Raw genomic sequence first — 23,804 nt, forward strand, 5'->3', positions numbered from 1 at the left:
TCTGCTGAGCTCTGCTTGTTGTCTTGTCCTCCCAACCCGCCCCACCTGTTTCGCCCACGTGTCAACAAGGGAAAAGGAACTCTCTCCAGGAGCGACCAGCTTCTTTGTTACCTGTCTGCCCGGCGCCTAGCACAATGGAGTGTTTGGGTTTTCTCGATGCTCTCATAATGTAAACCAAGGCTGTGTAACAAGTAACCCCATTCCCCTTTGGCATTAACAGCTGTGTTTGTATGGTTCTATGTCCCTTGACATTTTACAAAAGTTTAACACTTCAGGTGGTTCTTAGTTTCTGAAGCTCCGGAAGCAGCCCTAAGGCACTACAAATGCAGGGCAGCCAAGGGGATGACTACACAGCAGCGTTTTTCCATCTTACTACCATGTGCGATTTTTGTAATTCAGACAGACGGAAAGGCCCACTGCACACAGCAACAGCAGGGACTGAGAAGGCAGATGCCTTGGTCCTAACACAGGACAAAGGGTAGTTGGAAAGAGAGAATGGCCAGAAGGAAACATTGCATTACTAGGACCTTGCTGTACTGTGTTCGTTCTTTAAGTGCAGACTTACTTGGCTTTGGAGATGAATTTGTAAGTGTCGTTCCAATACGCCAGCAGATCTGTAGCCTCCTCATCGTACACCCGGATGTTATGGTACTCGAAGACGCCTGGGAAGAAGTTATCTATTTCTCGAGTGACATTCAGAATGTACCGCACCCTGTGTGGAAACAGAGGGCAGATAAGATAGGGCAGTCTCTGCAAGGAAATGGCTTTGCCTTGTTTTGAATTTGTTTGGAGCCAAGCCGTCAGAGTTACAAGACTACAACACAGAGCAAGCCGATCTGGGAGTTAAACTTCAATGCAGGGAGGAAGGGATTGATTGTGAGGCCAGGCTAAGGGTTTGCTGTGGAATTTCTAACTTAGTCTCTGTGGAAGGGACTTCAGTCTGCTGTGAATGAAAACCAAAAGAAACCAAGACTGGCCGGCCAGCCCGCCCATTCAGCTGCTCTGTATCGCACAGAAGGGCCAGTGGTGGTCACTTGGCATATGCTACAATACAGCTTCATCTCTTCCTGCCAGCTGGAAACCATCCCCCTGGGAGACGCACAATCCCCTTTCCAATCTCCATTCCTATTGGGCCAGTTACCACCAGTGTTGGGAGCCTAGGCTGTAAGGGCATTAGCCTGAAGATCCATGCTCTCGACAATATGGGACCCTCCTAACACGCCTCTCTCCGGGGTCTAAGCAGGAGTAGCCGCCTTCTTTCTGGGATTTGCACCAGGCCCTTCACTTCAATCCAAGACACCAGACTAGTCTCAGAATTAAGACCACAGTGAGCCAACTCCTGATCGGACCCTCTTGCATTCTGCAGCTGCCCAGAACCCAGAGAAACTAGAAGGGCATTGCCTGTGGTTGGGACAGATTTGGTTCTTCTCCCCAGCACAGACCGTTCTGAGCAGTAAATGGCTGAGGGAAGCACATGGTATTCACATGTAAGACACCCCGAGCCCCTAAACTCATGAGAGATCTGCAGCCTCCATGTCTTAGCAGACAGCAGCAGAGTTTCCAGGGGAAAATGCCCTTTGTCAGGCTAGGAGCAGGTGTCAGGTGGGGAGGACTGAAAAGCGATCAGCTCAGAATGAGGAGAGATTGCTGTAGTAACCTAGCCAAGTGAGAAAGCCAGTGGTTTCCCTGCATGGTCCGTCTGGATCGATGTGGCCTTAACCCCAAACCTTACAGAAACGAAGGAGGAACGTTACCCCTTTGAGCTGCAAGATGCTCAGTGCAGCCCCTGCTCTCAGGTAGCGACAGCTGCTTTGACACACACTTGTCGCTTTCTTGCCACCGTGCAGCTGCCTGCCCTGGTTGTGAGGAGTGCCTCCGAGCAGCGCATGCGGGGTTTCCTCCCACCCCAGGAGTGCAGCACGCTGAGCCCAAAGAAAGGCCCCCCAGAGAGCCAGCTCTGCGCTGTCTATTTGGCAAGGGAACTGCAGATCTCGGTTACCCGTTGCTATGTGACCGTCAGCTGCCTGCACTTGTCGGTGGGATTTCAGTCAAGGTCAGGGCCTCCGAAGCCTTTCCTTCCCTGTCTTCGTATGGGGAATTTGGGGGCTGGGGTGCTACTTTCCAGTTCACTGTTACCATGCCTGGTTTGCAAGCCCTCATTAGCACACAGCAGCAGCAGGTATGGGATGGAAATTTGGTTGTGCAGTGACTTAGGTAAGGCAAGCCTTCCTATCCGTGCCCAGCAGCTTGCATGCAGGGGCCTGCTACACAGCTCAAAGCTGCTTACCCTCTGTTCTGTAAATCTTCCAAATTGGAGGCATTCCACTCAGAACCCTGTGCAAAAAATAAAAAAGGGAGCATCAGAAGGAGCGTACACCACCGGGAGGGACGGCCCCCGCGAGCCGGGTGCGAGCTGCAGGGAGGTAGCTGGCCAATCCAGTGCTGTAAACCGAGATTTGTTGAAAATACAGATGGTAAAAGGGAAAAAAATAGTGCTCCTGTCTCACAGCGCAGCCACTTATCTCACTTTACAATCAGACCCACCCTGAATCAACAGGAAGCCCTGCAAGCCAGAGCCAGGTAGAGCCCTAGCTAGCTTCCTGCAAGCCACTGAGAAACCTAGATCAGAAAAATAAAGACAGGCCTCTTCCCACACAAGCCCCTGCCTCTGATTCTCCTCCATGAAAGAGAACCAGTCTGCAGAGAGAGAGAGAACCTCTGAGCCCCTCTCTACATGGGTTCCCACATCAAAGACAGCAGGACAGTTTTTTTCCCTCTTGCCTGTGTTAGCAGAGAAACCGGCCAGGGAAGCATGTTTTCGCTTCGCTATTTAAGCGGCTTCTCTCTACAGCACAGACAGGGCCTCCAAGCCAAGCTGAGTGTCCACTATCCAAACACTACAGCTTGCGTGGGAAAGAGGACGAAGGCCACCTTGGGAGCCAGTTGCCAAGAGGAGCCAAGGGAGGTGGAAACCTCAGCTGCCCACTTCCCCGCCTCCTCCTGCAAAGTAGTTTCTGAACTGAAAGGTGGGGGTGGGGAGGGCTAAGTGATGGGCGGGGGGCGGCAGGGGAGGAAGAGAGGCAAACGAAGCCAGCATGAAGGAGATGGATGAGCAGCTGCCTCAGAAGCCCAGACACTCTGCAGTCCAGGATAAGAGGAGGAGCAAGGTTCCAACCCCTAAAGCATGGACGGCTGCATGACCGTGTGCCCAGCCGGAAGAGACGGACATCCCTCCCGTGGAGCAAGCTGCTTGTGCAGTGGGAGCTGAATGGAGCAGAACTGTAACCTGCCCCTGGTGGAAAACAGCCCCACTCGAGGCAGGGTCAGCGGTGCCTGTACCGAGCCATGGTGGTAACTCTGATGTGCCCAGACATTCTTCCATTCAAGACAATGCTGCGCAAATGAAACCCTTCCCAGCACATCCAGCTCGCAGCAAGGCTCACGTATTCCCACTGGGATATACATCACTGCACTGGGATGGGGTCCTCTGACCTCTCCCGCACGTAATGTAGAAACCTTGGGGAGGTCATTTTTAAACACATCAGTTCAGCTGATTCTCTCCCCAAATGGACACGCACCGTTAAAACGATGACAGCGTCATCACCCGGGGCCAAGGCCAGGCCACGGCGCTGAACAGCACGCTAGGAAGACGAGCGTCTCCCCACAAAGCCCCAGGCTTTGGTGCCTGGGACTGGGGATCAAACTAGTAGCACCTGAGCTAATGCCAGGGAGGTCACAAGCCCCATGAGGCGTCAATGCAAAGCTGTGGCTTGCCAGCCCACAGGCTCTCTGCTCCGCCCAAGCCGGCAAAGAGAGTCAGCCTGCCCGCTGCAGCAGAGTCATGGGAACCACATGGCCCGCGGTTTGCTCCGCTTAACAGTAACTGCCTTGTCTGGGTCTCAGATTTCCTCATCCCTCGCTGGGTTCTAACAGGGCTCCCTCCTGCTAGTGAAGTGCACCACGCCTTCCAGAGAGTTCACTGCACAGACTTGGCCTCTCCACTGTATTGTGCTCATGAATGAAACTGCTGGCTGAACCCAACCTTATTGTCCTTTGCAAACCCTGCTACTTTGCTTCCGCCCCTGGGTGCCGCGAGCCATAGAGACGGACTTTGCTGAGTGCTGCCTGGGAGCCTTTCCTGCATGGGCTTGTTTGCATCCAATCCCCACAGCTGTCTGAAGTTGCCTGATTACATCTGACTACTCTGATGAGCTTGTATGAACTTCTCACTGGAAACCACCTGGGCAAAGCAAGTCCTTAGCCTGAGACACTTTTGCTGCTTAACTGTGCCTGCCTCCCCTCCACCCGCCCACTTTCTCGGAAGCGCTCCCGTTTCAACACACTCTGCCTCCTGAGCTGCTGAAAGAAAGAAACTAGCTTCAGAAGGGCGGGAGACGTGGCCTCCTTACTTGGGCTAGACTGGCTCGTTCAAGGAGTGGCGGCTCTGTGTAAAAAAGGAGCAGACCTCACGCTAAGCCAACAAAACTGGGTCCATCCCTTGGGGCTGGGAAATCAAGGGGAGGGCTAACTCACCCTCGGGGATGTGGTAAGTAGCCAGGCCCTGGCAGCGATGAAAGGCAGTGAACTAAGCACAACATTAAAGGCAAAATGTTTATGCGGCCTTAAGTGGATAATCTGCAGGGTGGTTCTTTGTTAGGCTCCTCTGTTCCCGGCTGAGAAATGAGTTCAAAAGATCTCTGCTGTTACAGGAAGTGTAATTCCACCTGTGACTTACACAACCCTTCCCTGCATGGGTTCCAGTTTGCTTTTTTTGTCACTGCTGTGTCCTCCCAAGGAGAGGTACACCCCGGTGACCTCACACGCAGACTCAGGTATGGGATTAGGGATTTGACTGTTACGTGCCAGTAGAAATTGGGAGCGAATTCAGGTTTGAGCGCGGAAATACAGAGCTGAGATTTGCTTCCCTCACCTGGAAGCTGTGGAAGGGAGCTTCAGCAAGGCTGGATTGATCACATTGGGGTCAGTGCGTCCAAGACACCAGCCAGCTCTCAGCCAATAGTACCTCGCCTTACGCATCAGTTGAATGCGTGAGCTCTAGGAGCAGCTACTGTTCCACTGATGGGTTGTGACTTCACACAGAGATCAGCCCACTTAAGGTAAGAGGCATTATTTGCAATTACAGGCCTGTTCTCAGTCATACAGAGATCCTGTGATTACCAACGGATTCTACCTTGCAGAGCCACGGTCTTAAGGGCTTACCAGAAAGACATGGTCAAATATCTGCGTGGGACTGTCCATCTGCCCAAGGATCACAATCATTTCATTGTCGATGAACTCCTTGAACTCCCGCAGATTGCACACCATCTGCATCTCCAGCTCCGTGCGGATCTGAGGAGGAGAAGAAAGTTGGGCGAGTTCTTTTTCCGTTTCCCCGGGTGAATAAAGGGACAATGCTTGTGTTGTGCAGTGCCCTCTGTGCTCCCGCTAGCCACCCTCCTCACCCGCAGCATTCTCCCGCACCCTAGTCCCAGCATGGGCAATGGTGGGCTCCCTGCTCACCTCTTTGGATGTGATGTTCTCCAAGTCTTTCTGCATCATGATCTCCCTTAATTTGGTTTTAATTAACCGCTCTGTACGCTCACGCTCCGTGGGGCTAGGAGAAGGAAGCAACAGCCACTTACTGCTAGGTTGGATAGAGTTGATTCACAGTGGTTTTTAACTGGTTAATGATGCTATGCAGATGCACCGAGAGTAAGACACTGCTGAGAAGATCCCCACCTGGGAGGAATCTAATGCTTTACCTCTGGATCCCCTTAAACCCAGATCAGGTTCACAGCCACACTTTATATGGAACAAACGCCGTAGGATGGATCCAGTACTTTAATGGCATGCCATAAAAATGTCTCCAGTATTTTGCAGTTTCAGTGGCTTCAGGCAGCGTATTACCCCCCTGCTAGTCTCCCAGCTTCCCCCTTACCTTTCTTGGAAAGGTAACAGCTCCACACCTCCTTACATGGAGACAGAGTGCAGCTAAGCCTTTGTGCATTCCACCAGCCTCTGCTGCCTGTCGCCTTATCGCTGGTTGCAAAAATAGCTTTACTAATCAACCAGGATGGTGGCAGTTGTACTGTAGCTCTGGTGCTCTGAGCTGGCTCACCCAGCATCTAGAGATGGGGCCCAGCAGTAACATCTCACACCTATTCTCGCAGTCTGCAATGCTGCCAAGACAACGAATGCATGGAGGCTTCTGTTTTATGAGCAACTAGAATTCCTCTCCAGCTGGTGGTTTAGGAGTAAAAGAATTACAAAAATACCGGTGCTTTTAATCACAGAGCCCTGCCTGGGACTCCATAGGCCCACAGCCTGAGATTTTTTCAGTGGAGAAAGGGTGGGTTTTTTAAAACATGAAAAAATCATGGCAGACTATTAAGCTGGCAGCCTGCCAGAGTCTTGCAGCTCACTTCCCTGTATGTTAAAAACAATCAGGTGTGAAGACTCACTGGCAGCTGAAATGCTCCACAGGATTATCCGCTCACTGCTCTGCTAAGACAACCTGAGCCCTGCGTGCTGTAACGAAATCTATGGGAAGGAACAAAGCGGGCAAGCAGCCTGTGATGGCAAAAAGGCACGTCCTCCGTTCTCCTTGGGGGGAGCGTGGGGACTATAGCAGGAAGGAGCTCTCGAGGTAATGCCATTGCTCTTGGTGCTGCAAGGAGAGGCTACACAATTACTGACAACTGGTTGGGAGCTATTTGTAAGCAGGCAGCTTGGAAACCTGGCCCCACTATCAGCATGGCCATCTCAGTCGCTGTCCTGATGCGCGCCACCAGCTAGTGTCCGAGCATGATGCATCTTCCCACCCCGTTCCTCAAGGAGATAAACGCACTCGTCTCTACCCCACATTTAATCATTAGACACCTCGACTGGATCAGCTGCTTGAGGCTTCCCAGCTAAGAGGCCTGAAAGTCTCTGGGCCACGCAGCAAGAACAAAATAAAAACCCAGTTTATGATAAATCAGCAACATGCCCATGTAAGCTCCTGAGCTGGTCTGGTGGTCCAGGCACAGGAGTTGGAGACAAGCTCCTGGGTTCTACTCCCAGCTCTGCCACCAACTCCCTCTGGGGCCTTGAGCAAGTCAGTTCACCTTCCCCATCTGTCAAAGGGGATAGTATTGCCCAGACTGAGGGACAGCGCGAGCTCTGGAAGTGCAGGGAAAATGCTGAGAATCAGCACTGAAAAGGACACGACAGGGTCCTCATTAGCTAGTTTTCCAGCCTTGATGTTTATTTAATCCGGGATCCACCTATGAATTTGCAATGCTTCCTGTTGACAAGGCATGAAGCCTGATCCCATGGGGCTGCATCTCCTCCAGTGGAGGTTTGGTGGCGCACATGGCACAGCCTCGCTGCCCAGCAGAGATGGGTTTACTTACACGTCCGTGAAGAGGGTGGGGGAGTCGGGCCGATGCGATTGCACATCCTGCATGGTGTTCCATTCGTTGACTGAAGACTGGTCAGAGTTGATGTGGCTCTCATAGTAACTGACCCAGGTGAGGAAGAGGCTCCCTGGGTAGTAGTTGTGACTTCGGGCCACCTCACAGGCCTTGTGTAAACTCTGCAGGGCAGACCTGGAAGAAGCCCCCACACATCAGCATCTCCCCTGGGGACGAAGAACAAACTCCAGAGTCCCACCATTCCCATTCACTGCGGCTGGCTGGGCTGTGGGGCAGCACATCCTGCCTCTGTCACTTAGGCCCCAGGTCTGAACCTGGATGCAGTGGTACCCTTGGCCTACAGTTGCCTGGAAAGGTTACTGCTCAATGCAGGGCCTGACTGTAAAGTCAGCTCTGGACACACACACACACAGCAAAGGTCTCCGGTTCTGATTCAAAAGAACCCTGCAAAATGGCAGCTCACACTCTGACTGCCCTTTGCAACACGTTACAGGAATCACTCTGAAACCTCGTACCGGCCTTTGGAGAGCCACCTCAGCCCTGCCTGTCACATCACTCACTGCACACACATGAGGCTACATGACGCCTAGAGCTGAAGAAATGATCATCTTGATATTACAGACTCCACCTGCAGTTATTGTACCCATGCAGCACAGCTCCCTGGGTGTCTGAGCAGGCACCGAGGCCTCGCGCCTGGGTCTCGCAAGACATGGGTGACACACAGCAGCACCTGCTTTGTGAAAGCAGAAGCACGTAAAATGCCTTGGCTAAAGGAGCCTTGAGACAGAGGACAGAAAGTCCTTACCACATTGCTTGAACAGACACCGGCTTGAACACATGCACCCTGTTGTCCGTTGATACGCTGAACCCACTGGTGAAAGAAAAACATTGACCCATTAAGAATGACACTTATCACGGAGTCTTTTTTCAGCCAGCCACCATTAACGTGTAAGCAGCCAGGACAGCAAAGGGAGAATCCAGGACACAGATCTGTTTGGCCAGTTTCAGCTAGAGGACTGATGCAAATAGCATGGTACAGCTCTGGGCAGGCTCATTTTTAGTGGCGGCTGTTCAGCAATGAAGCCAGGACGCTGGCTGAAATAAAGGCGTTGGTCAGCCACAGAAGCAGCAGTGCCCAGGTGAGCAGTTTACCCAGGCTACATTCAAGTTCAAAGCCAGAAATGGAAACTACATGGTACAGCTGAGCGAGGCAACAAAAGCAGCAAAGGTCATTCTCTGGGCAGTCCGTACAGCTGGCACCGAGAGGAGTTTACAATCCAGGAGGACACTGGGCAATGAAGACATCACACTTGCATTTACACTTAGCAGAATATGGTTGTCCCTACAGGTGCTACACAGCAACACTCGATAGGATCCCTTTTCAGAAGCTGTCACCCCTGTCCCCTCCCCACATAGAGTGAAAGCTTCTTAACAGCAGCTTATGCGCACACATATGTGTTAGCTGCTGCCTAACTGCAAGGCAATTGGTGGTTGTCTCCCACGACAACTGTGATTTGAAGGACAGCCTGAGCTGCCCCTATTGACAATAATTTGAATGCAATTCTACACACTATCCTCTGTGTGCAGCATAATGAACAGAACACAGAACCCCTCTGCTTCCCAGCCAGAACATACAAGAGACACTTACCCATCCCCATCCAAGTGAATAAGAGTGTCGCTCCACAGAGGCAGGACCAAGCCCATTGTGCAAGTGCTACTGTAATAAGAAACAGAAGGTCAGCCGTTGTGCCATCCGCTTACCCTGCTACTCTTCAAATTTGTACAGCAATGGTTGCAAACCCATTCATATTGATCTGAAATACTGACCAGACCCCTCTCTAACCTGAGTCTTGTTCTCTACAGATGTCCTTGGAAGTGCAAACGCTGTTTGATATGGGCTGTTAACCAAAGCGGTGGTATGCTCGTCCCCCTGCAGCAAGCTCGTAATGTTAGTGTATTCCCAGGGTGAATTCAGAGCAGCAGACTCTATGCAGGAAGGCAGAGGCCAGGCCACCCTATTTTCAGTCAACTCAAGGTTTTTACACTTTAACAAAAGGAACCGTCTTGATTTCTTTCAGGTTTGTCAGCACAAGTGGCTCATGTCTAGCTGCGATTTTGGAATCCAGGGTTCTCTGTTTTTATTGGTCGTTCAGCCACAGCTGCTAGGAACTCAGACGAGTGTAATTTCATGCTAGTCCGAATGTCAGCAATGGGAAGGAAGGTATGGTAGGTTGTGCATCGCAGCACGCCACCCCCATCTGCGGATTTCCCTGTGTCCCCCACAGTGGCTAAGCACAGGCTGCCACAAGAGACACTTATGGGAAATTTCTTTGTTCTTCCAATAGCTGCTATATCTTTTCCCTCATTTGACTAGCATGCCACGTTTGATCACATGGAAATGCTTTGTCCTCTCTGAAAGAAAAGGGAAACCCTGGGATAAAAGCAGAAAAAGTGATGGAAGAACTGACAGGAAAAAAAACCTGTACGTGTCAGGTTGCCAAGGGGAAAAGCCCAACCCAAATTAGGAGGAAATTGCCAGGTGATCAAAGCAGGTGCTTTCAGGGAGCATCAGAGTCTATTGTCCTGCTCTCCAGTTCTTTGCACTGGGTGACTGGAGCTCAGGGGAGGCAAACAGAGACTCAGACTGGACTGCGGACATGCACGCTCACTGCACACGCGGACGAGGAATGGCCGCAATGCCTGGCCCCCGGAGACAGTCACAGGCAACTATTTCTGTTGACTAAATGAGATGAGCTCATGGAAAAAGGAGTTTTTAAAAGGCTCCCCAAGGTGGCCAGGGTATTTTTAGTGATACTTTTCAGCGAGCGTTTATCAGGGGCCTTAGCAACAAGTCTGTATTGAGTTATAAATAGCAAGTGGGCGGGGGGGGGGGCGCGAAGAGGGACAGCATGACAGTTAGAACCCAAGTAATAGCAAAAAGCTAAAAAAGCCTGCGCCGTGTTTATCTGCGCATCTGAGATGGGGGGACAGCGAGCCCTCACTTGTCTGCATTCCAGAGGGCAGCACTGGTATGCCAGACCCAAGAGCAAATTCCCCACTCACAGAATTCTGTGCCAGACCGTAATAATTGTGCTAGTGCACCCATGACACGCACCGGGTTTGATTTTCAACCCCGCTGCATACAGCACCAGCTGCGCACGGGCCCCAGTTCTTTTGTCCCAGTTGCTTCTGAGCCAAGCTTCCCAAGCACCGTTAAAAATTAAGCACAGTGGCTGCTGAGATATCTAAATGACAACCAGGAAGGCGGTGTCAAAGGCGAATGGTTTCAGCCAGCCATGTGATGGCCCCAAGGACTGGTTCCGTGTAACAACTCTGGAGGAATTTTTCTGACATGCATCGCACATAACTCTAAGGTTGGCAACATTCATTCCCATATTGCGGTTCTATTCAGATGTTCTGGGGCTGATGCACACTCGCTGTTTCCACTGATAACTTCACAGGAAATTAACAGGAGGGCTCAGGACCTGGGTTCCTATTCTCTCCCCTCTTAGCTAAGACCCAGATTGGTTTGTGATGCTTTAGGGTTCATGTCCTCCCACCCCACCCCACCCCCTACAAAGAGCTCAGAGTCCTAGTTTCACCTTTAGGAAGTCTCTGCCCTACAGCAGCTGGCAGGCCTCTCCGTGGCTTCTGGTTACACAGACAGCAAAAAGACTACTTAGTGGACACATTTTGCAACTGGTCGGAGAGGTCAGCCACAATTTACATAAATAAAGTGAAAGCACTACACTGTGCTGACACACAAATGGCTGGAGAGCGCACACACTGAGTAACCTCTGCCACCAGAGCACCTGGCATTTCCTTCGGGCCCTTTGTGCCCCCACCACAACCGAGCCTCCTCCAGGCGTCGGTGTCTGAGTGCTCCCCCTGACCTGGGAAAAGCAGCTTTTTGTTGTACAGACTCTAGGGAAATCAGACAAGTTGCGGATAAGCAGGGCTTTGGGTCTTGCTGCTTGCTGCATTCAAAACTCCTGCAGCCGCATGGGAGACTGGTTACGCTATTTTTCGGGAGTTCCAAATGCTGCACATCCTCTGTCCCTCCTAACTCTGAGCTGCTTCCCCCTGTCCCAAGTCCCATAGCCCAGGCTTTGCGTTTCAGAGATGCACCAAGCATCCAGGCTCCCCACCAGATCCTTTCAAGATATTAGAAGGGAATTGGGGAGCTGCAGAAAGGAAGCGAGTCTAGAGGTTGAAGCAGTCTGCGTAGATACCTGTCGTTGGAAGAGAAATCCATTCCGAGGACAATGCTTTCCTCAGTGTCTTGTCTGCCATTGGTTGAAACTACCACCATGTATCTTGTGCGGTTCTGGTACGTACTTTCCAGTCTTACTGCCTAAAGGTCAAGGAGACAAAAGAAAAGGTCAGCAGTAAAGCCAGTGAAACGTGCAGTGAGACTCTACAAAGCATCACTCCATGCTGATGTTTGGCACAGCAAGCAGCAAGGCCTTTTGCACCAGCACAGAAGACCAGAGCCTCCACTCTGGGTACACAGCACTGCCGCAAAGAGAGAAAGGAGAACCATTCTCTCAGCTCTCTCGGGAGCCAGGATCTGCCCCTTACACCCACCAAGCACTCGCCTGCAGACGTGCCCTGTTCATCCAGCTTGCATTCAAACACTATTGCCAGCAGTACCTGGGGACAGCTGCCACAGTCCTCTGAGCAAGTTGGCATAGTTAGTCCTAGGAGGTGCGGCGTGCTCTGAAACCGATGGCACAGAGGGGGCTCAGCACCACCCAGAAGTTAAGCAGCACTTCAGAGAAATGGGTCCTTCCCTGAAGCTATCCTCACTGAATTATGGTAATTCCGAAAAGCCTCTCGACCAACTTCACAGACAGGTGGGCAGATCCCAGGAGTCTAAATCAATCCACGGTCCCTTGCTGGGCTTCTGAGCCCACACAACTCTGTAACTGTACCCTTCCCTGTGCAGAAATAATGCTCATTTCCTAGAGCTGCGGGGAAAAGCTTGTTTCCGAACTCCACATCCACAGACCAGCGAGGCTGGATGCCATTATGTTTAATTGCTCCCGCCCCCTTCCAGGCACAACCCTTTTTGAGCACAGGGACCTGCAAATATACCGAGAAGAACGGACTGGTATCTTATTTAAATCATTTCTTTAAACGATTGACTGACTAGTTGATTCTCTCCCCCACTCTGTCCCTAAACCCAGCACAGCTGGTGAAACTCAGGCAGCAGCCTTCCCGCGTGCTTTTGACAAGCGCTGACCGCGAGAGAGGCAAGCCGGCAAGATCCAGGAAGGCTGCATCACAGAGCCCGGTACAGTAACAAGAAACCAAGAGGAACTACATTCAAATGACCTACGCAAGTCTCCGTAAGATCAGAAGTTGATTAGCTGAGGCGTGCCAAGGGGACGGAACGCAGACAGAGTGCATTTGGCTAGGCCAGGTTCACCTATATGGATCTGTGGGAGGCAGTTCCTTTTGCTTTTAGTGCTTTTGGACTCGGTCCCAAGACATCTGCAGTTATTTTAGTCACAGAAACCCAATTAAAGATAGACTGGGATGCCATTAGGGAGGAGATGTCTTAATTATGATCTATTGGGTGGTGTGTTTGCTTTGGGCAGTCTAATCTCGCCCAGAATCTGAGTGTTTACATTTGCACTGTTACACCGCTTCCTGAACTTTTCAGTGAGCCATGGGGAGCCAATGAGGATGAGAAAAGCCTTGTCTACATGAGCAGCATCAGTGAAGCCTCCCAGTGTTGTAGCAGGAGCAACCGCTGGCAGAGAGGCATGACTGGCATTTCAGCCACCACTAGACCAGACCTATCCAACACTACAGCAGAGTAGAACCACGACAAGGCACCCAGCTTGCAGTGTGATGGGGTGCAGGCAGACTGGAAGACACACTGCATGGTGGGAGAGGTGCCCTCACCCCACTCTACTCGGAAGGAGTCACACCAGAGCCAGCCTGATTTGCCTTCTCATTCCTTAAGAAGGAGGGACATGAGTTTGCGTTTCTGCAGGCCAGCCCTTCCAGACGGGATTGCAGCCAAAGGGGGTGACTTCTAGGACTAGCAGTTGACAGCAGATTGCAGAGGAAACAGTTGATTCTGACCCCAAAGAGCAGAGGACAACCAAGGTCTTGGTGGTTCAATTTTTTCACCCATATTAGGACACAAACCCCATAGGATAAAACAGAGAGAACTGCCTGAAAGTGGAGTGAGCAAGCAGTGAACAGCACAATAACCACCCTGTGCCCAGGGACCTGTCAGAGGCTCCTGAGGCTTGTCTGCAGCCAGAGGATTAGTGTAATCTAATTTACTTCACTAAACCAATCTAGGTAGCTGTAATTAGCTGTATGGCTTTAATGTAAGACCCTTTAGAGCAGGGCTGCCCAAGCAGGTGCCAAAGGTCACATGGCCTCAAGTTGCTGAGACAGGATTTTCACAGGAATGATTAAGAGAAACTGACTTTTGAGGATCAGCATTTAATACCCCCGCTCCCGCTGACAGCCAGTGTGGGTGCAGCTATGAGGCAATCTGTTTCGCTAAATTGACTGGAATAACCAATAATTAGCTCTGCACTTCTAAACCAGGTGACACCAGAGGATCTCAAAGCAATTCACAAACAATCAGAGTCTCAACTTGCTTGTGAGGGAGCTGCAATTCCCAATCTCCTCCTCCAAACTGGGAGCTCATTCTCGACCAATGGCAGTGATGCCACAATGAAGCACGACAGAATCAGTTGCATCAATTACTACCCACCCCACCGACATGGCTGTCCTAGCAATAGTGGGTTACGCAGAGTCACTGGGACCTCTCACCAGCCGATCCATGCGAGAGGATGTTCTCTTCTCAAATTGAGAAACTGACCTACATTCTGGTAATATAAAATCTATGGCAGCTCTTCCTGTAACCAGGGTCTGTCTATAGACAACATGTTGTGATTACAACACAGCTTTCCCCTCACCTGCAAGCTTTTTTGACCACAAATGACATCATGCAGTATTTAGCCACCCACATGGAAGCACATTATGGAGGTCCAAAGCCAATACAGAGGCCTTACCCATCACCTGGATAGAGAGTAAAGAAACTTGTAATGCCTACGACAGGACCATGGGAATTTATAAGCTAGAAATTTGGTTTGGATACAGAACAAGTTTAAAAGCCAGCTGCCCAATTTCTACATTCTTCCACATTCCAGAAGGTTCTTGTACAACTTAACCCATTGCCTTCCTGCTACTGGTCTTACACTGGTCTATTAAAGGGCCCAATCCTGCTCCCCTTGAAGTCCCTGAGAATTCTGCCAATTGCTCCAACAGGACCAAACGCAGACTCTTCAGCTGTCCTCTAAAAAGTAATGCTGCCCCTCCAAAGAGCAGCAGCCAACACACAAGAAGAGAAGTGGGGTTTTATGCTCTTTACAAGACAAGTCTCAGCTGAATGTACTATTGTAATGAGTCTCTTACAGCTCTGTGCACCCTTCATTTGTCAGGAATCAATTCAATTCAGATGGACTTCTGACCTCAGCCTCAAGCAAGACACTAGCATTCCGAACGGAAGGCCACACAAAAGGCTGCGGGTGTGTCTTAGCCTACCGTCCTTATTCGGCTGTTAACAGGGCAACCTGGTCTCACAGCGCAGAGCGCAGCCAGCAGTACTGCTGAGGAACGCATGCTCGATAGCCACAAGCATTCTGACTTTGGGCCCCAAGCTGCAAGGTGCCAAGGGCCCTCTGGGATGTGAGTGCTCTGCATGTTCATGGCCTTCTGCACTGGCCTCTGGCTTGTTTGGGCTGGGTTATTCCACCTGCAATTGCAAAGCACTTGCCAGTCTCCTTTTTAAACTGAATGTGCTTTGCAGTCACATCAGCTGCTTTCCTGTCATGTGCGTAAGGAAAATCCAGCTACAGGGAAAGCCAGGAGGAAACTACAAACAGCAGTGCTGGAACGTCTCTCCTGGTGCTTGGCTCACCCTGATGGGGAATAAACTGCTGTGGCAGATTCAAGAGATGAACCCAGACAACACAAGAGAGCCCATCAATGCTAATGTATGACAAGAGAGCCAATGAAGATCTGTGAAATGTTTAGATATTGCCAGTCCCTCCGGCCACCACTCTTCTGTTTCTGGAGGCATCCAGGACAAAGTTACTAACGCCACCACTTCAGTTCCATAGCATCTTTCAACTGAGGATCTCAATGTGCTAACTAACCAACAAGTCTTTGCTTATAACACCACGGCAATATAGGCAAGAGCCATACAGGGATTACTTCTCCCACTAAGGAAATGCAGTCACATCTGGGGTAGTACATGGCAGCTGTTCAACAGCCCACAGTAACACCATGCAATGATGTAGAAAGGGAAGATGAGAACCCCAATGACTACAGGGGGGTATTTCAGGTAGGCTAGATGTAATCAGTAGGGCTCTGTGTCTGTCATGGAGGCTGTAGAAGTCACGGATTCCGTGACCTTCCATGACCTCCGTGACTTCTGCAGCGGCCAGTGTGGCTGGCTCTAGGGCAAGCTGCTCGGGCAGCCCTGCTGCCAACGGCAACGGCTGCTGCTGGAGCAGTCCCGGGGACTGCCTGAGCAGTGGCCGGTGCAGCTGGCCCTGGGGACCGCCTGAGCAGCAGTCCCTAGGCGGGCCCCCAGCAGCGGTCCCAGGACAGCCGGAGCAGCTGCTGTCAGCAGCTGGTGCCACTGCCCCCCTGCCCCCCCCCCCCAGCAATGCTCCCCACACCCGGGCACTCCAACCGCAACAACACCCCGCCCCCACAAAGATTTAGTCACGGGTATTTATAGTACAAGTCATGGACCATGAATTTTTGTTTATTGCCCATGACCTGTCCATGACTTGTACTAAAAATATCCTTGACTAAATCATAGCCTTAATAATCAGCAATTTAGACACCAGAGTAATGTTCTTAATTCTTATGACAATTGCTACAGGATCTTTAATGACCACAGGTGCTCAGGACATGAGTCACCAAATGTACACAAAACCCTTGAGTCAAAACATTGTCCAACTCCTTGTCTCACTGGACAAATCAGCGAGCTGACTGCACCTTTCCCTTGTGAACGTCTGGGCTGTAAACAAGTTCCTGGATTTCGATAGCAAAGCCTCTGAAATGGATACGTACTGCAGCTTTCATTGGTCACTCTGCAGCACCTCTCAATGGAACCTAGCCACACAGTATCCGTCACAGATTATTTATCATAAATCAAACAGCCAACCTACCAGTCGAATGTTGTCTTCAGGGCGGAGCAGGATGAACATGGCCTGCAGGTGCTGCTGGAGATCCCCTGAAGAAGAGAGGGAAAGGTGAGGATGCACATAAACACTTTTAGTCATGTCCTACCTCCTGGCATCTCAAACATCCCCTGGGCAGGTGCTGTCCTGGCTGCAGCCAGCTCCACCTGTCTTTGCACTGAAGTGACTAGCGTCTCTCTCTCTCTCTCGTCAGCTCTTTGCTCTGTGCCATTACCTGGCCTGATCTTACCAGGCTCTCTGGGTAATGTTTGTCCCTCTTAGCCCTGTTCCAGGACACCTCTGAACACTCCCTTTATGTCCCAGCCACATTCTAGTCTTGTGGGTCCCACATCTGGGTTGTCCCATTTAGCTCACCCAGCCCCGTGACTGCATTCTGTCTCAGGTAACCCCACAATGTACAATCCACACCTTGCATAGAGCAACCCCCACACAACAGGTTCCCGGGCTGCCCACCAGGGATTATCAGGACAGCCATTAATGTTAGCTGGAAATGCGAGCTACTGGTTTATTGGGGACACTGAGAAAGGATGAAGGCGCTATCCCAGCTGCTCAATACATTAGAAGCTTGTTAATAAGAAAGTGAGTGGAGTAGCACACGTTCCCAAGACAGCAGGCATTCACAAACCAAACCCAGATTAATTCCCGGCCTAAATCTATTCCCTTTGCACTTCCTTGGAGGGAGAATTTGCAGCAGTGCAGCTGCTCAGCACATGGAGAAAGAGGGATGTGTCTCCAGCAAGCACCTCACTCTATGAAACGTCAGCGAGCAACACAGCCTCCAGAAAGAGACCCTCTCTGCAACAGCCACCTGGAAAAGTCACCTGCAACCCCAGGGAGCGGACCAGCGGCCTGCCAGGTAGCAGCTACCGCAGAGGAACAGGGTTCCATTCTTCCACCCTCTCCTTTCTCACGCAGATGGAAAACTTAGACTAGTTAACCAGCTCCTTAGGGAAGGACAAAGGTTTCAGTGGAGCAAGTGATCAGCACTATAAAGTCTTGTGGACATTAAAGGTTACGGAAACCTTAGTCCAGTGCCTCCTAGTGACAGCATACTGCACTGCCATGCAGGGAATCTGGGGCCCCTAGGTTTCCAAGAAGGCAGGGGCTGGGAGAACTGGAGAAATATTGCAGCCGGTCCTTGGGCGGGTACCTTACACTGCTCCAGAACGGCTCCCCGTCACCCGTAGTGCTGAAGAGATCTAGTGGCAGCATCTGGCCCCCTCCACCAAAAGGGACTTGAATACAAGGCCTTTGTGGGGGTGGGGAGACACAGGAAGAGGGCAAACAGGAAGGGGAAGCTTGGAGCTTGCTCCCAACCTTACAAATTTCAGCATCTGCAGAGTCGATCCAAGAGCCTGTCCTAGGACAGCGTTTCACTGGGAAGGAAAGGGGCACTCAGCTGGGCAGGAGAAGCGAGGAGACAGTCACTGGAAGTTTTGAGAGACTGCTGCAGGCAGATTGTTTCCTTAAACAACAAGTAGCCCTGGACACAGATAACAGGGTGAAACTGGCCCATCAATGGGATACACACAACTCTCTGCACCTTCGTCGTTCCTGGGAGATAGATTTCCCTTCGCTCTCAACACTGCAGACTCCTGGCGCTGCCGGTCAGCCATCAGGAATCACACGAACTAGCACAAACTGGTTAAGACTACAGCGTTTTCCCCTTGGGGGAGCTCAGAGTGCCGACAGTTCTACATCTCCCTTGCTCCAGATGGCTTCTGGAAGGAGCAACACCTGGAGTCTGATGCCCCTGGCGCACAAGGGCTTCACTCACAGTAAGTGGCTAAGAAAATGAAATACTCTGTGCCCCAAACCTTTTCCAGATCAGATTAGACAAAACACAGCTACAGCCCCTAGGGTCTTTAACAATCAGCCACTGTTTCATGCTGGAGCTGCAAACTGCACCTAGCAGGTGAAGTCCCTAGGTACCTGATATTGCTAGCTTCCCTCCCAGCTGCTGACTTCAAGGAAAGACAGAGCAAGTTGCCGAGCAGGTTTCTCTCCCTAGGAGACTCTGAGTGGCCAGTTGGGGAGACATTTTATCCTTCTGATATGGAGGGAGATTTTCTGTATTTCCCCAAATTTCCCTGTTGGCCAACAGCCCACTCAACCCTGGTGGAGGCTTTAAACTTTACGCCAGAGAGAGATACAACATCCCTGGCCAGCTTCACTCCCCTTACACGCCCCATGTGAGCGACGCAAACACCAGCCGTTACACATCCCAAAATGCTGAGCGGGACCTGGGCAGAGGAGTACACCATGTTACCCTGTTATCAGGCCCTGTCGGACTGGCACCACTGGCATTTCCAGGGCAGCTGCCACATCTCTAACACAACCCCCAGCAGGGCACGGTGGTAACACAGGACTGATTTTGTTTAAACCGGGCTGGCAGGTGGGGTACAAGCTACCAGCCAGGATGGGAAATTGGACTTTTCTAACTTTAAGTAGCCACATCACCTTGGGTGTTTACATCTTGGGAAGCCGCATTCACAGAGTCCAAAAGAATACACGTTAGCTCCCTTCACAAAGGGGATTTTGCCAGGCACCACCTGGCAGTGCTCAAGAGGGAGCCATCGGCAGAAGCCAAGCATGGAAGGCTGTTTTCTTAACTGGCCAATCTGCCAACTAGTCAATTTCCCCCTTTTGGGGGTGATGCTATTAAAAAAACCATGGGGCTAGCATTAAATATTTCCTGTTGTAAAATAATAAATATCTTGTTTGCAGGGACTCCCCCACTCCTGCTTAATGGGGGAGAGGGGGGGGGAAGAGGTTCTCCATTTCCCTCAGGGCTGGGAAAGAAATCTGCCTGCCAGAATTCTGTGTGCACCAGAGGTTAGCAAGCTCTGGTGTGGAGCCAGGCAAAGGCCAAGAACGGAGATGGAGGTTGTGTGTCCATATACTCCTCTCACCACCAGTGGCTGGTTCACAAATTGGAACCATGTTGCGTCCAAGACTGTACAGCTCAGAGCTGTTCTAACTTGTGCGGTGAAGCTGATTTCACCAGGCAACGATAAAAGCAAGTACTACTACCTCACAGACAGACGTTCTTCACGGCGTGCACAGATATGAAAGGGGATACGTAACACACAGACAGGGAGGAATGGGTTGAGAATTTGAACGTGGGTGAAAGTGATCATGAAATGATAGCGGAACGGTAGGAGGGAGAACAAAATAAAGAACGGATTTCAAGGCGGCAGACTTTAGCAAACTCAGGGAGTTGGTAGGTAAGATCCCACGGGAAGCAAGTCTAAAAGGGAAAAACAATTGAAGACAGCTGGCAGTTTTTCAAAGAGACATTATTAAGGGCACAAGAGCAAACTATCCCACGGCGTAGGAAAGATGGGAAGTCTGGCAAGAGACCACCCTGGCTTAACCAGGAGATCTTCACTGATCTAAAAATAAAAAAAGGGTCCTACAAAAAGTAGAAACTAGGTCAAATTACAAAGGATGAATATAAACAAACAACACAAGTATGTAGGGACCAGAACAAAACCCAGGTCAACTGACTCCCAATCCAGTGCTCTATCCTATAGGTCACGCTGCCTCCTAGAATACAAAATACAATTACTGCAAGTGATCTCCCCAAAGCAGGTTCGCCCTTGCAGAAATCTGATCTCTGCAGACTCCATATTCACTGCATGAGTGTTTTCTTACTCAGGCAACTGTACCCCTGACCTAAGACCGCGAACCTTTTGGAAGTCTGCTCTAACACATGGAGTCTGGGCACCAGAGAGCCGTACTTCTGTTTATGCTACCACTGCATGATCTAGTTTGGCCAGGATCACACCTGAATTCCATCCAGCTGGGATAAAAGATGATCCTCTCCGCACGGTAAAGCTAATAGAGCATATGTCAAGCAGAAACTTGGGCTGTAACTGTGCAGAGTACTTTGGAGAGTGAAAAAAGAGACAGGTCAAGGGATTAGTTCTAAAAGATGCTGGCCCCACTTACATACCACAGACAGAATCACTTAAATCCTCAGCCAGAGAGACTGGCTTTAAACCAACGTTCAGCCCATTATATTTTCTTTCAAAGGCAGGGGTTTCATATGCCCCACCCCAGCCTCCCATAGCTCAGCTACTGCTCCTACCACGGTTTTGGCCAGGGGGTGAGGGGAAAGAATTTGCTGACTCCTGACTTCTTCCTTAGAAGTGTTACCATTGGGAGTTGGGGCGGGGTGCATGCGTGGAGACTCTCATCGATCATCTCTTTGGTTCTGCAGGGTGTGCAGCTGGGTGACATTCTAACAACACGACAGTGCCATGGAAATCGTGGCTGGAACCAACTGAAGTCACTCTTTTGGGTGGTCGTTTTTTGGTAAGGACAAAGTTGAATCCAGCCTCTCTGGTTTTTGTCTCTGACCCAGAGGAAGTTCAAGTTCTCAACATTATATGTCCCCTTGCAGAGATTGTTTAAAGAAGGAAGAAAAAAACCAGAGACGCTGATGCCTGTAAAGTGCCATCCATGAATCAGCACCATGTACGCACTGAGCAACCCTCTTCCCTGCAGCATTTGGGTTTCATTATTCAGAGACTGACTTTTCCAACAAAGGATCAAAACAGAAGACAAATCAAGCTTCAAAGAGGGTGGAATTCTGACTCGCTTCATATTATCATTCAGTACACCAATCTATCTGAATAAAAGACACATTAACATAGACTCCTAATACTTCCCACCACCACTCAGAATTAGAAGGTCTTTATTTTTGCTGTCAGTAAACAAGCTGTTTACAGACCAAGGAGAGCAGTTACTCATCCCAGATTATCCCAGGTTCTGGACGTTATGCACCAATCTTTGCATATGGACCCCAATAAAAAGGTTACTGGATACATTACTAATGCAGGATATCATCCTTTGGGGCAGACATATTTGCACTAATGCACTTTCAGTAATGTTACTGGATGGGAAGAGTTTGCATCCTTGGCAATTCAGCTGTTTATGTAGAACCAGTGACCACATCGACGTACTGTCACAATCGTTTCCCTAAATCACCACTTTGGTGAAAAGAGACTGAGAGCTTTGGATTTTGTTGGGAAGGGATTGCTGCATTCAAGTTTATATTACTAGGACCCTCAGGTCTACCAACATGAAGCGTAGCAGCCGTCCGAGATGAAAGCCAAGAGCTGCACTAGCATGGCTTTGGTAGGTTGGCGCACCATCCCAAAGAGGAGAATTTAAGGGACCAGGCAGTAGGAAAATCCGGGCTGTCAGATGTAAACAGAGGCGGTGTATTTACCTGCATGCTTGTTGCGCCTGTTGTTGATTCTGGGGGTAGACGACCCATTTCCTCGGGGCAGGAAGAGAGCCGCACCTTTCACAGTGAGGAAGCTTTCGCTGATGCTGCAAGGGCAAGAAAACCAATGAGCCAGTAGCAAGGAGAGAAAGCACCATGACAAACAAGGGCCCTGAACAGGGAAGATACTTAAACCCAAACCATTGTGCTGGTGAGGGACAATTCGTTTCTTTCCCCTCTAGAAATACTGCAGGGTTCACAGCATGAACGTAAGTGAGTCATATGTGTAGGGTTATTGAGAGCAATGGTACATAAACAAACTGTAGCAGTGCCCTAAGAGGGGTTTTTGATTTGGAAATCTAGACATCTGATAGACATTTCCACATGGCAATATGTATATCAGTGCTTGAAATCCATAATGTAATGGATTTGGTGAATCCTGTGCTTTGTTGTTCAGAGAGATAGCTGATGCCCCATAGTAACAGATGCCTTGCTTTCGTAGTTAGCTGAAGGACCATCAGTCCGTACAACAGATTAATGGACCATAAAACTCTATTGTCTGATGATTCAGGATAATTGACTCATGAAGAGACCCAAATAAATTAAAAGCAAAATCATAATGCTGTTACTTTAAGACACCTTTCATTGGCTTGACTTTGCCCTTAAATCAAGTGACATGAAGAATGAAGTGCACTGCTGAAGTAGCTACACAGAGATTGAGACCCTCCTCTGAAAAAGATTTTATGTTACGAAAACTCTAAGTAGTCTTCTTTTATAAAACATACGTCTGCTGTAGTTCATTGAGGAAAACATGATTCTTAGCACCACTCTGCTGGGATTAAGTCATCCTGGTACACAGAGCTTGGGGCACCTGTTTTACTCCGAACTGAAAGGGGAAACCCCACAAAAACATTCAAAAGCAGTAAATCCAAAACGACAACGCTAGAGTAACAGGATGAACTATGCACGTTCTAGACAGGATATGAGAGTCCCTGCCATTGTGCACAAAGGCTCCATGCCTTCCATGAGAAACCAGCTCGCTGGGTTCATTCACCCAAGAGACTAATAGCCTCTTTACGTGCCTTTCTCAAGTTAAATACAACAGTTTGCAATTCTCCTCTCAAAGGCTGGGGTAATGAAATGGAAGTTAAACAACACAAAACCCCTCCACATATTTGAAGAAAATGAAAAAAGTTACAAGAAATGGATAAAAGCTAACCCATGCCAAGTTAGCACCCTTCGCGCATACTTCCTCTTCACAACGGTGGACAGACCAAAGGGCTGTCTTAGCAACCTGATTCATGAAAGCATTTAAGCACATGTGTACAGTTAAGCACTTGCTTAAGCCACACTGAAGAAAAAGGCTTTGTAGAGAATTCAGTTGTCATCCAGTGCCAAGGGTCAATGGGACCAGCATGTGCACAAGTGCTTTCCTGAACAGAGGCCTTACTGCTGGATATCCTGACTGCTTTGCAAGAGTAAGTTTCAGTAAATACAAGCCTTCTCATCTCTGCTCTAACTCCACACACTCCCATGGGAAGAGTGGATTGCCCCTGCCCTCGAATGGCACCCGAAGTAGGAACTCTCTTTGTAGAGACATCTCAAGGGAGCACCTGAGCCCAGAGCTCCCTCCACTGTGCTATGCTTTTTCACCCTGGCAGTTGTACACTTCCCCAGGGGCCTTTTCCTTTTAGCCCATGACTTGCCAGCTCCTTAGTGTGCTGGTCCAAAACACCAGAATTTCAAGAGGAAGAAAAATTCTTCCTAGATAAAAAAGAATCAAGAATCGTTATTGTGTTAAATTAAAGATGCATCACTGGACATGCGGAACAGATGTTTTCTCATGAAAAGACAGTCCCTCAGATCCTCCCAGGACAAGAATTTTAGCCAACAGCTCTGCTG

The 23,804-nt window shown here is 49.9% G+C and overlaps 1 protein-coding gene across 3 annotated transcripts in view; it reads right to left on the minus strand.

The window, feature by feature from the left end:
• The window catches only part of SSH2 (slingshot protein phosphatase 2), a 148,211-nt gene that overhangs the window by 15,573 nt on the left and 108,834 nt on the right, over positions 1-23,804 (minus strand). For all 3 annotated transcript variants that reach the window (XM_074975001.1, XM_074975002.1, XM_074975000.1), the window contains 10 exons: positions 21,906-22,009; positions 16,634-16,698; positions 11,648-11,769; positions 9,064-9,132; positions 8,221-8,286; positions 7,395-7,589; positions 5,521-5,614; positions 5,221-5,349; positions 2,288-2,334; positions 566-712 (listed from right to left, as the gene is read on the minus strand). In XM_074975001.1, coding sequence (XP_074831102.1) covers positions 566-712; positions 2,288-2,334; positions 5,221-5,349; positions 5,521-5,614; positions 7,395-7,589; positions 8,221-8,286; positions 9,064-9,132; positions 11,648-11,769; positions 16,634-16,698; positions 21,906-22,009 — 1,038 coding nt within the window. The remainder of the gene's footprint in view (positions 1-565; positions 713-2,287; positions 2,335-5,220; positions 5,350-5,520; positions 5,615-7,394; positions 7,590-8,220; positions 8,287-9,063; positions 9,133-11,647; positions 11,770-16,633; positions 16,699-21,905; positions 22,010-23,804) is intronic.

This window comes from Natator depressus, chromosome 17, assembly GCF_965152275.1.
Source record: "Natator depressus isolate rNatDep1 chromosome 17, rNatDep2.hap1, whole genome shotgun sequence".
NCBI lineage: Eukaryota > Metazoa > Chordata > Testudines > Cheloniidae > Natator > Natator depressus.